The 13149-nt window shown below is 41.4% G+C and overlaps 1 protein-coding gene and 1 long non-coding RNA gene across 3 annotated transcripts; one reads left to right on the forward strand and one right to left on the reverse strand.

Moving 5' to 3' along the window:
• Positions 1 to 475: 475 nt before the first annotated feature.
• LOC117803004 lies at positions 476 to 7027 on the forward strand. 2 transcript variants are annotated; one of them, XR_004626536.1, is made up of 4 exons: positions 476 to 1521; positions 3527 to 3618; positions 6701 to 6738; positions 6907 to 7027. It is a non-coding gene; the product is annotated as an uncharacterized LOC117803004 (long non-coding RNA). The 2 variants fall into 2 exon arrangements; XR_004626535.1 differs by having other exon boundaries at positions 476 to 3618.
• On the reverse strand, positions 4227 to 10702 carry P2RY1 (purinergic receptor P2Y1). The gene is made up of 2 exons (XM_002916353.4): positions 8590 to 10702; positions 4227 to 6508 (listed from the first exon to the last, which is right to left on the reverse strand). The coding sequence occupies exon 1, from the start codon at positions 9750 to 9752 to the stop codon at positions 8628 to 8630; it is 1125 nt and encodes a 374-aa protein (XP_002916399.1). The 5' UTR covers positions 9753 to 10702; the 3' UTR covers positions 4227 to 6508; positions 8590 to 8627.
• Between the last annotated feature and the right edge of the window lie 2447 nt (positions 10703 to 13149).

Here is a 13149-nt window from a genome sequence, read left to right on the forward strand (position 1 = left end):
CTTTTTGAGAGTAATAGTAACTAGGTCTTGCTAGCTGTCCTCTTCCTCTTTGCTGTTATCCGCCAACTTTCATATTTGTCCGCGTAATTTTTTGTCCTATAATCTTTCTATCAGTGACCCATCCAATGCCCTAGCCTCACAGTTAAGGCTCTCCTCTACTATGATGGCCTTTACTGCTGTTCCAATTCAAAACCCACAGCCACTCCTCCCCTAGACCACCCCTTCCCCATTGTCCTTTTGAGGTCATCCATCTACTCCAATTTCCCCGTGGACTTTGTTTCCTTTGGAATTATCATGCAGTCTCTTTATACATTTTTTTAAAAGATTTTATTTATTTGACAGAGAGAGAGACAGCCAGTGAGAGAGGGAACACAAGCCGGGGGAGTGGGAGAGGAAGAAGCAGGCTCCCAGGGGAGGAGCCTGATGTGGGGCTCGATCCCATAACGCCGGGATCACGCCCTGAGCCGAAGGCAGACGCTTAACAACTGTGCCACCCAGGCGCCCCTCTTTATACATTTTCTGTCTCTAATTTGTCTTCTCCTCAAACTACTAACTTATTTTCCTTAAACTCCTCACCAAAACACTTTAGTGATCAGTAATAATTACTATTTTTATGAATTTAAAGTTCTCTCAAACACCAGTCATTTCTAATCTCTAACTGTAACAGACTCTTGAGGGTTGTTTCTGTAACAAGTGCCAGACTTATCTCTTCACTGAAATGCTCTTCTGAGACCGATTTCTTTAGGAGGCTGTCCTGGATCTTCTATGACTCCAATTCTTCCTGCTCGGTGTTCTCTGCCTATCCCAGTGCTGGTATTGCCTATGGTTCACTCTCCCTCCAGCTGTCATTTGTAAACAGACAATTCCCAAACTTCTATCTCTTGCTACAACTTTGTCCTGAACTCTGGAATGGCATTTGTAATGACATACTCTAGCCTTCCAACTGGGTATCTTTTGAAGTATCTCCAACTTAGCAAGCACTGCAGCCTTAAATACCACCACCACCACAGGGAGACATTACTAAAACACATTTTGCAAGAAAGGTAATAATGATGATGACTGATTTTAAAAGAAAATAAGCACATGTGACATTTTCAATCTATGTGCTAAGCTATTTCAAGGAGGCAGAATTTTTCCACACACAGGATGGATACTGATCATTCCACCCAGCATCTTCAGGGAGAGGCAAATTCTTTCAGCTTCTCTAGCTTACCGGAAATGCCGTTAAAGAATATTACCTCTCTTTGTTCTTATTCTGAGCTCCATAGGCAACTTTCTGATCCATAATTAGATTGAAAACAAAGGCAGATGTCTGTTATTGTGACTGGATACAGCCGTTGTATATTCATAAACTGGCATCTAGTTGGTAAATGATTCTCTTGTCACAGTTTGCTTGGTGTGAGTCAGTGTCCCAGAGATGGTGAACTCTAGGTGAACTGTTGAGATCAAGTTTCTCTATCTGCAAAACTGAAGACCAGACTTTGGACTGTGGCAACTGAAAATAGACCGTGAACCTGAGAGGTGAGGCCCAGCCAAGGAGGTCAGCAGACTCTTCTTGTTGATATATTTTTAGCTGCACACATTTTGAGTTACATCTCTTTGTCCACACAGTGCATATCACAGTGCAAAGCATCAGAAAGTTGAATACTTATTATCTGACCTCAGCTATTCAATGGAGAGTCCAAAAGAAAATAGCGTATGCACTCAATTTCAAAACTAGAATTTCTAGGAGATCCACAAAGCCTTCCTGGCATGAAAGAAGACAAAAGAAATAATAATAGAAACAAACAGCAACAAAACAGCACATGGAGTGGTGAAGTCCTTAGCAGCCTCGAAAAGAAAGCCTGCCATTTTTTGAGTATATATTATGATGTGGGAAGTGCTTTGCATTTTCTATTTCTTTTAATTATCCCAATGTCTCTGGACTGCAATTAGGCTCAATTTATAGTTGAGGAACACACAGTCAAGAGGGGGCAAGCAACTGCCCAGAGTACGCAACTAGTAAGTGGTAGAAGTTGGTTCAAACCTAGGGCATTTTGACTGCAAAGCTGATGCTCTTAAACACAGTGGACATTTGCTGTTTTTCTAGTAACTCTTCACAGCAGCAGGAATAGTATGAAGAGCTAAGCTTCAGAATTTACATAAATCTAAGTTTCAATTATAGTCTCTATAACTGCAAATAGCTATCCTTAGATGTACGCTAAATACTGTTTCTTTGGGAATTCCAAATGTAATCTCAAGAAACATTAAAAAAGGATGCATATAACAAGATTAAAAATGAGTATCTCTTTGTTTATTTAAAAGTTGTTTTGAAAAACATTTCTCATTCCCTATTGCTGTAATCCCACACCCCACCTTGTACTGAGTAGTGTAGTTTATCTTTTTTGGCCAGGTCCTCAGAGAAATCAAATGATTCCAAAGAAATCAAATGGACTTGTGTCCTGGGTCACAGTAGACATGTGAGTAATGTGTTATGTGCAGGAGTATAAGCGTGTGCCTGTGTATTTCTGAAATGAAAATCATAAAGCCTTACTGAGTGAAGGAGTCTGATCTGTTTTGTTTGCTCATCATGACCCACTAATGGGTCAAGATCTACAGTTTGAAGAGTCCCGCAATGTGGAAGGAATGTTTTAGTAGGAGAGAGAACCCTGAGTTCTTTGCTAGCTCCATTTCTGAATGGAAAACTTTGCTCACACCAGCAAACCGAGGTGAGAGGATTAAATCAGATCATTCCAGGGCCTCGGTTTCAATCTATCAAGGATTTCCCACCTTGATGCTGGTTATTTTTCTTCATCAGGTAATCAGGAAAAGCAGTGCATTTCTCCCCCATGGGCAGGACTGAGTGCCCCCGCATGTCTCCTATCGCCCTACCTCCTTATCTGGGTCTGTTTTTAAGGGGCTGCAGTACTGTCAGCTGCTCAGCCCAGGGGCCCAGCTCCATCCACAGATCGGTCCCAGCAACAATGCTGGTTGGAGACGTCAGTCCCCAGGGTCCTCCCCAAAGCAGTATAACCTTACAGGGTTCAAGCAAGTAAGCACAGTATTAACATGGATTTCTAGTGACATCTGTTGTGTCTTTAATGCCCCATCCCATCAGACTTCTAAGCCATAACAGATCTACTTTGAATTCAGGGCAAGCTTTTTACATATGGAACTGGAAACTCTGACCATATCTGGGGGCAAAATTCTAAACATTCTGAAAAGAGTATAAACTTTCCAGTTCATTAAAATAAGAGAATTTAAAAGCAGTATATTTACTTGCAGAGAAAGTTCTCTGATTCTAATCCCAAAGTGATTCTGAAAATCAAAACATTCTCCAAGTTTTATCAGAACAATGACTATCTGTATTAGTTCTGTGTACGCACTAAATAAGCATACACACATATACACCCACAAAACTCTACCATGCTGATATTAAATAGAGGAAGATTCCTATGAAGTTTGGATAGTTTAGCTAATTAAGGAGTTTAAAACTGAGTGAAAGCATCATAAGGGCTGCAAGTGATTTAGACTTTTCTACCCACAGGTTTCTGTGACAGGGCACCTGTCTCAGCAGACAACCAGAAAACCCAACACAGGACCATTATGCACCTACCTTCTCCACTAAAGAAAAGAAAGGTAATGCTTCTAAGTACGCTTCCATTCCATTATACGCTTTTTCACTACACGGGATCAGATATTTACTTTTTAATAAACTTGAAAGAAGCAGGCAATGTAGGCTAATGGATAAACAGAAACCACAAAAGATTATTATTAGTATGATTACCACTATGGATAAAAATTAGAGGAGAAAAGATTACAGCTAACATTTAATGGTATGAAAATACATGATGATTCTGTATTTTTCTCCTCAATGATAATCTTAAAGAATACTGGTGCAAGATAATTTATAACACTTCCCCTTTTACAGTCTAGGACACACCTTAAGAAATACATACTATGGGGGCGCCTCGTGGCACAGCGGTTAAGCGTCTGCCTTCGGCTCAGGGCGTGATCCCGGCGTTATGGGATCGAGCCCCACATCAGGCTCTTCCGCTATGAGCCTGCTTCTTCCTCTCCCACTCCCCCTGCTTGTGTTCCCTCTCTCGCTGGCTGTCTCTATCTCTGTCAAATAAATAAATAAAATCTTAAAAAAAAAATACATACTATGACAGCCAGAACAGTAGGTGTCAAAACTCTGAGAAACTTATGAGTCTTAACACTATAACAACATAGAAGCCATCAGATCACATTTCATAATTTTATTGAGACTTTTTCAGTTTTAATTGTCTATGGTAGGTACAGTTCTGATGATCAAGATCTAATCAAAGCTCTCCTGTTATAAATAGCAGATAGTAAGTTGGCCACATGCCTTAGACACACACATACACACACACAATATTGTACACTCCTGCATGCAAACTTAGAGTAAATATACATTCTTTTATTAAAACACCATTACGTACAATAAGTCTGGAATTTGTTAAGCTACCATTGATTTAGATAAACCTGAGAAGACTCAAAATGTCAAGTAACACTGTTTGCATACTGCTCATTCAATGAAACTGTTAATCACAAAGAAATCTAGTTCAACTATATTAAAAATCACAGATAATATAAAAATAAACGTTTTTGCAAAAACACTAAACATACTAGAATTCAAAGTCACAAATTTTGATATGTAACATATTCCCCTTCATATTAATTTGTAATGATGTGTATGATACAATGTACAACACAAAAAAATTGTAACAGAGTTCAGCAGCCACATCATTTACAGTTATCACTCTAAAAATTAAAGTTACCAACTCAACAGCAAAAACATTAAAATAGCAGTGTTGAACTTGCTGGTAGCATGTTACTTAGAAACTCCATCTCAAAGAACTCAAGATTATACTCTCACCTTAAGAAGAAACACAACACAAAAATGTATGCAGAACTGAGGACAAGTAAGGGATTGCACCAGCTGCCTCTTTCTCTCTCTCCACTCCCCCTAGTTTTTCCTTAAATTCTAATCAATCTATAATGCCCATTCCTCCACACTTCTAAAACGTAAGAGATCTACTTTAAATTTAGGACAACGTTTCACATTGGAATTGGAAATTTCAACCATTTTTGGGGGCACGATTCTAAAGGTCTTGAAAAGACAATATAAATTTTTCTATGTCATATAAAATATAGACAATACAGACCTAGTCTGGCAAAGATATTTTGTATTTACTATTGAGCTTATAGTTTGACACCACAGTGTGTCTGTACAGAGAACCCTAGGTAAAAAGGTAAACATGCAAAAGCATTTCTAGAGAAAATTAACCACTTGTGTCACAAAACATTCATATTTTAGATAAAAAAAAATCTTAAACATTTCAAGATACTGGTATTTGAGAAGCATAATATACAATAACTCATTTTATCGATGCATCACATTACATAAAATACACTATTGTGACATATTATACATTGTAATAAATATAATTTACATCCGCATATTTGCTCTTTCAAGGAAGCTTTTTAATCTGTACAACTGAAGAATTGTGAGCTTCATCAATAAATATATGTTAGTTATAAATTGACCAGCTAAGTTAAAGCTTCAGGAGATCCCTATCTTTATTTTCCCTAGTCCAATACCAGCTGCTCTAAGCACAGACATCTCTTGTATCCAAAAGCAGTTTACTGTACTGTCCAAGTAGATTGAGAAAACTTATAGGTCATAGGCACACATCACAATTGGTGAACTTTGTGAGAATTTCTAGCCAAGGACTAGACTGGAAGAGTCCTGGAAAGTACAGTAGCAGATTTCATGCACCTCTGGCTGGCTGTAGTTTTAATGTTGTACCACATCCCCTGAGGTCCCAACAGATGGAGGTCATCTAACCTTTTTAATCCATGGAGAGTGGTGTTGAAAGGGTCAAGGTTCCACAGTTGGCCAAGTGGCAATGTCATGTTTTTAACACTGACTCCTCTCTGCTGTATCTTTTCTTGGTTTGTGTTTTTAGCATTTCAATGCAATGCACAGTGATGTTAAAAAGTCAAAGACACCAATTGGTGAGCCAAAAATACCTTGAACTTGGCATGAAAATAGTTTTGTAGTGTGAAATTTAGGTTAACTGATAAGTTCTATAATTTTAGCAGTTCTTTCATCAACATGCCAACAGATTTCTGCCTTTACTATTAAAATACCTACTTACATCGTCACATGTCATCCGATTTCCAGCCAATAGATCACTGCTTCATCTTGACCCTCTATATGTTTTTACCATTAGCACAGACTCTTCCCAGAGAGCTCTTTGTGCCTAGAAGGGGTTAGGCAAGATCCTTCTTGTTACTATTTGGCATGTATTCACACGTTGTCATTGTCCACTACAGGATGTATGAAGAAACACAGTGGGGAAAAAAACATGCCAAGAAGTAAAAGGGCATTTCTAGGCACTGTCCACCTCACTGGATCCACAGTCCAAAAGAAAGTTCTCTGGGAGCTGAAACACAATGTATGTAACAAGTATTGTAAACCAGGCTGGCATCCTGAGACCTAAAAGGAAGAAAATTAAGTGAATGGTGAGGAAATATTACAGAAATGAATACCATTAGCTTATGAGTTCAAGGACAGCACAGGCTTTGAATTTCCATTTTGGTTAATATAGTGATATTAATCCTGTGTCACTGAGCATGATGTTTGACAGGGATCATACAGTGATGACATATTTTATACTTTTTCTTTTAGGATTCCACACAATGAATGCTACAGAGGACCCTAACCAAGTAAGGACCTTAATGAATCTCTTTCCTTAAAACGAGGTGGTGTAGGTAAGACATCTAACTGGTTTCTTTTTGATTTGGCTCCTATAATTCTGTGCATTAACCGGAACATATAGAAAAAAAATCACTTTTTTAGTAAGGCTTAACACTGCTTTTCTTCATTGATCTTAGTGGCCAAAGACTGGATAAACTGAAGCAAGTCTAAGAAGAAACTGAAGGTCTCGCAAATCCACAGGCCACCAGGTACCACAGGAACTGATCAAGTCCTGGCGCTGTGTCCCATACGCTCTTGGCTTCAGACAGACTCCAAATTACTTTACTTACAAAGTGCTTTCCAACAAGTCAGTCCACCATCAGTTGCAAACTTTAATGCTGGCTTTTTTGAGGCTAGTTTTGACAAAAATTCTTTGCTACTGGATTTATTAGGAGGAAAAAATTGTTACCTCACTTCATTCTACATCCTATCAGATTTGACACTTCAATGGCTAGAAATACAATATTCAATATTCATTGAAAACTTATTAAAATTACTTTAGTATTTTGCTGAGTTTTCATTACTGCCTGGCAGAGGGGGGAAAAAAACTGACCAGCAGTCTTCTCTTAAACTATTAGCAGTCAGATTTGTAATCTCCACAACTTTTCAGTGCTGTGGTACCTTACATACCACATACATTTAGTTCTCTGTATTTCCCTTTCCCATATATTTGCAGCTTTTTTTCTTTAAATGTGGGTATATAAGATGCATTACAGGATTGCAGCTTTTCATTCTATCAACACAACCTGTACAAAAGCCTGCTACCTTTTTTTCATATTGCAGTTAATGTTTTTCAACATTTTGAAGAGGCAAAAGAAACACTTTACACCATTTTAAAGTCCTTATTCTAAAACTGTCTTCTCTAAAACAAAACAAAACCAAAAAACCAACAACAACAACACAAACATCTTTTCCCCAATCCTACTTGCCTCATACATTTGGAAAATATGTTTGCAGCCTATGCATTGTGAAGGACTGTCAAACATTCTCCCTCTGATATTATCATCCTCTTGGCCACCATTCTTTAACCCTGGTCTGTAATATATCTGATTTTTTACATTGTTTTTACAGCTCTCAGGGAGCACTTGTACTGCAACACACATTCTGCTAAGGCAGTGCACGGCCGTGGTGCAAGTAAATGTCCTTTATCACCAGAAGTCTAAGAGTTCAGTGTTTACAGGGAAAGTATATGAACTTTGATTGTTCCAATTCCATGTGCCTGTTAAGATAATATATGCAGACTTCTACCACCAAACATCTAGCACCTAACAGCAGTTTTCTAGAAGTAACTGGTAAATAATCACTTTTTAGGTTTTTAAATTCATTGACTTTTCTATTCAATTCTCCAAAGAAACTCAGCCAGCCACCACCTATGCTTCTAGGACCAAAAGAGACACCCAGCTGAGATCTCTTCCTCTTATATTGAATTAAAGGATTTAAGTATTTTTGCTATACTGTGTTAACTTAGAGGATGTGGAGTCTGTTCCTACCGCGGATCGCTCAAAGTTTCAAGTGATCAGTGCTCTTGGAGAAATTATTAATATCAAATAGCTCTAGTACTCAAGTGCACTCTAAACAGAAAAACTTGTAAATTTTAAAGGCCGATGAGAAAGTAAATGTTTAACTAGGATAGTATAATTTCATTTTACATACTTCTAGTTAGAAAGGCCCTGAAAGTGAACCCAAAAAGCTAAGTGTGGGGTTGGGTGTTTCCACTTTTTTTTTTTTTTTAACTCACTACTTTCTTGGACTCAGTTTTTTCTAAGCTTACTAGAAACTTAAAGGGGAAAAAAAGCACTTGGCTGTATTAAGCATCCTACCATGTTACAAAAGTGGGTGTTCAGTGATTCTTGCTTCTTCACAAGCTTGTATCTCCATTCTGCTTGAACTCAGATAAAATATTGAGGGTCATGTCTTCGCTCTTGGATTGCAAATTTGCCTCACTTCTTCTGGAAGCTTTCCTGGTGGCTCGGGAGAGTTTCCTCCTGAAAGTATCTCCTGCCAAGAAATAGAGAATGGGGTCCACACAACTGTTGAGACTTGCTAGACCTCTTGTCACCTGATAAGTGGCATAAACCCTGTCATTGAAAGCACACATTTCTGGGGTCTGAAAATCCAGCCGGGCCCTCAAATTCATCGTTTTCATCACATGGAAAGGGATGTAAGAGACAGCAAAGACAGTCAGTACAATAATCACCAGGTAAATGGATTTCCTCCTCAGAGGCGAGTTGTCCAGGTCGTTGTAGATCAAAGCCCTCACAATTAATCCGTAACAGCCCAGAATCAGTACCAAGGGGACACAGAACATGGCCACAGTTGTGCACATGCTGTAGATGAAATAACTTCGCAGGTACTCGTCGGAGGTGGTGTCGTAGCAGGTGATGGTTTTGTTTTTCCGGACCTGGGTGCCCGAGTAGAAGAGGATGGGGGAGATGGCCACCACCACGATCAGCCACACCAGCACGCTGATGTAGACGGCGTTCTTCTTCTTGAGCCTGCCCAGAGACTTGAGCGGGTACACCACGCCGCTGTACCGGTGCGCGCTGATGCAGGTGAGGAACAGGATGCTGCCGTAGAGGTTCACGTGGAAAATGAACCTCTGCAGCTTGCACATGGCATCCCCAAAGATCCAGTCCGTCTTACTGAAGTAGTAGAAGATGAGCGCGGGCAGAGTCAGCACGTACAGGAAGTCGGCCAGGGCCAAGTTGAACATGTACACGGAGATGCCGCTCCACGGCTTCATGTGGAAGACGAACATCCAGATCGCCACGCTGTTGCCGAGGAAGCCGAGAATGAACACCAAGATGTAGACAGCCGGCAGGTAGTAGAACTGGAAGCCCGTCTTGGTCAGCGAGCATGCGAACGAAGCTGCTGCGACAGCAGCGGTGGAGGCTGCGGTGCTGTTGCCCCAGGGCAGACCCTGGCCGGCCAGGAAGGTAGCGTCCGTCCCATTGGGGACAGCCGGCCACAGCACCTCGGTCATTCTCTCCTTCCCCGACTTACGCGGCGGCTCCTAGGGGCAAGTCGCGGCGAGAGGGCAGCGGCGAAGGGCGCACCGAGCATCGGAAAAGCGAGGGATCGGAAGGGAGCCGGCGCCCGGGATCCCCACGGGAGGGGGCACACACGGGCTCACCCACACCGGCTCCGGCCCCGCGTTCGCCCCGGGCCATGAAATCCGCCCGCGGCCGCAACCGCGACCAAGGCGGGCTGGCGGCCGGGCCAGCAACTTCCCGGTCCGGCTGGTCCGTGCCGAGGTTACACAACCGGGCGCACAGGGCACCGCCACAGACAACTTTCCGACTGCGCCTTCCCGAGGGTTCGGGAGAGCAGAGACTGTGCTGGGGGCTCAGCGAGGAGGTCGAGCCAAACTCGCAGTACTGCGTTCCGGCGTGGGGAAGGCACTCCCCAGCGTTCTTTCGCCAAAGATCAACTTCGTTTGGGCATCTTCTTTCTCCCTACCTTGCAAGCAAGCAGCTCATTTCAGGGGGCCCGCGCCGTTTCCCTCTCGGTCCCTGCGCTCGCTCAGCCTCTGGGGGCCATCGGAGCGCGCGTCACCGCAGACCCGCGCGCCTCTGGATCGCGTAGTGCTCACCCTCAGTGCAGCTCAGGGCCCCTCCTCAAGGCCCTGCTCGAGTGAGTGCCGGGGGCAGGCGGCTCCCCGCCAGGATGGGCGGAGTTTGGGCTCCCGGGTGAGTCCGGGCTCCCGGGAGGCTAGGGGCGTGCCTCGGCGGAGCCAACCCGGCCGTCCGCCAGAGCTTTTCGGAGCGTCCGCCTCGAGCCAGAGGAGTCTTGTATGGAGCAGCTCTTCACGGTGACCGAGAGCGCTCAGCCTCTGCCCCTCCGCTGCTCCAAGAGCAGAGAGGGTGAGGGGGCGCTCGGTCCGCCTGGCTGCTGGGGAGCGATTGGCCGGTGAGCGCTCCTTCGCTCTTCCGCCAGCTATCCGGCAAAGTGAAGTTGCTGACACACAGGAAACCCTTCTGACTGCTCACAGCCTTTGCCTACAACCCTAGAGCCCTCAGGTCCAAGACTGACGTCTCTAGGGCCCTTAAGAACCACGCCAGGTGGCTGCAGGTTCCACGCAGCCAGAGTCCCCAGCTGGGAACGCCCTGCTATTGCAGTGCTCCTAGCTTCACGGAGACCAGATTCCAAGCACTTGCTGGAACCTGCTACTTCCAGAGAGCAAGAGCTTTTGAAGGAGGGAGGGTTGGGAGGGAAGTGGGAAGAATGTCTTCCTGCCCTTCTAGTCTGCTTTTTACGATTTCACTATATTTTCTTAACCAAATTTTAGTCAACTGAGGTTATTGGTAACTTATTTTCTAAAAGGGCCTTGTAAGCATATTAGTATTTCACATGGCTTAGGACAATTTATCTTGATACCTATGGGAAACACAAGGTCCCCAAATCCTCCTGTCCAGTACATTTCAAGATCAGAGGCTGCATTATATGGTTTTAGGAATAAATAGTAAATACAGCTTTATATTGATAGATGTAAAGGCCAATTGCAACTCCAAAGCGATTAAGCTATGATTTGGGCGTTTTATTACCAATTCTATTTCTTTAGGTTAAAGTGATTAGTCACAGTGAGCTCTAGTAAGTTCCTTAGCCATGTAGGTTGGGAATTCCTTAAACACCACACTTATTGAAAAAACTCATTTTCATGGCTTGAATGTATCAGAATTTTAAACAGTGCACTTCAAAATTATAATTGGAAAATAAATGAATTATTAACTTTTCAGGCACATGTTTAAATGGACTCACACAGGAGTAGAACCTAGCACTTCTTGACAATTTACTAATTAACAACATATTTTATGTGAAATGTTAAAGGCTTTTCTCTTAGAGGAAAAAGAAAAAGAAAAGATCTGTAAAATACATACCATAAAGATTTCTTTCTGGTCCCAGATGTTACACGATAGTGTTCTCTTGAAAGATACCCAAAGAAAACCACTAGCTCCTGGCTTTGATACCACAAGGAAAATTCCCCACAAGACTCAGTCCCTTAGAGGAACACATCCAGAAAGGACCCTACTCAAATGCATTACACCGTGAGCACACTGGTATTTGGGTTGTGGTCAGCTGAACAGCATGAAAACAAATGATAAAACTAGAGTAAATAACTCAAAAGGGCAGGAATGTTGTTTCGAAAACAGTCTCAATTGAGAGGAATGTTTTTCTCATCTTTAAAATGAGGGAGGCGGATTTTATTTTTATTTTTTTTACTCCAGCTCCAAAGTATATGATTCTATAATTCTGACGCTTAACATGAAACATTTTCATCTGGTTTGATTAGGATGGTCGTAACTGGGATGATATTCCATTAAGAGAGGAGCAACGAAAACCATTAAGAATTTCCTTGGTACTCAATAGGTCCAAAGGCACTCCTTTGCATTTTTCATTTGCAACATAAGCAATATGTAACCTCACTTAAAGTCTGTTCCAAATGTGTTAACTCAATGTGTTTTAAAAGTTAGTCCAAATACCATTAAGTATTTTCAGAACACTTGACACTGGACTAGGAATTTGGAGTAGATAGCGGTCCTAAGTGCACCACAGTGACGTACATATTGTAAATACTGCTTTTACATTCAGCTTATCGAACTTCATATTTACAATATGTTTATATTTTAAATCAAAACTTGTGTCTTTTGGGAATAATTTGCATGTATTCAAATTATTGTTTGTTGACTTTATTTGTAATGCACTGAACTAGGTTTAATGAAGGAAAAAACAAAATACTGTCTAAAACCCAAGAACATGTTCATATTCATTAATTTTTAATACCAATTATAAATGCCTTAAAGGTATGAAAAGAATATGCAGAATAGGCTCCATATCTTTAAGTGACTTGCCTCAAAATTTTATATAAATTTGCTTTGTATTTAATTAATTATAAATCAAGGGATTTATAATTTAGTCGGAAATGCAAAGAAAGTACAACATAATAAGCCTTTCTTTATATCTGTATCTATCTAGTCAGCACTATGCACACCTTATAAGATCTTGAGCTTTAATCCTTAAAATTTCCTGATAATTGTATCCCTATTTTTTAAAGGGTGAAGCAAAGTCAGAGAGGTTAAGTAACTCGTCCATTGTCACACAGTAGAAACTGAGGTTTACATTTCAGCCATCTTTCCCCACAGCCCATATATTTTACCACTATTCTGTGATGAAATACACACAAGTACAGGACAGTGATAGGAAAATTAACTTTTAGTGGCCATTGCAGTTTGAGCATAGGAAGGGTGAGTCCCAGAAGCCTCTACTAAGAGAAAATTTGGAGCCAGGTCTTGAAGGTACTAATAATAGTCAAAGGGTACTTCAGAAGCTTCCCAAGTGTCCTAATTCACTAGGCTTTTAAAAAATAGCCAACAATATAAAGA

The sequence above is a fragment of the Ailuropoda melanoleuca genome, chromosome 1 (assembly GCF_002007445.2).
Source record: "Ailuropoda melanoleuca isolate Jingjing chromosome 1, ASM200744v2, whole genome shotgun sequence".
NCBI classification, from domain to species: domain Eukaryota; kingdom Metazoa; phylum Chordata; class Mammalia; order Carnivora; family Ursidae; genus Ailuropoda; species Ailuropoda melanoleuca.

What these genes read in the sequence shown, in the direction of transcription:
- P2RY1 (XM_002916353.4), bottom strand. Translation starts at nt 9,752, where the DNA reads ATGACCGAGGTGCTGTGGCCGGCTGTCCCCAATGGGACGGACGCTACC.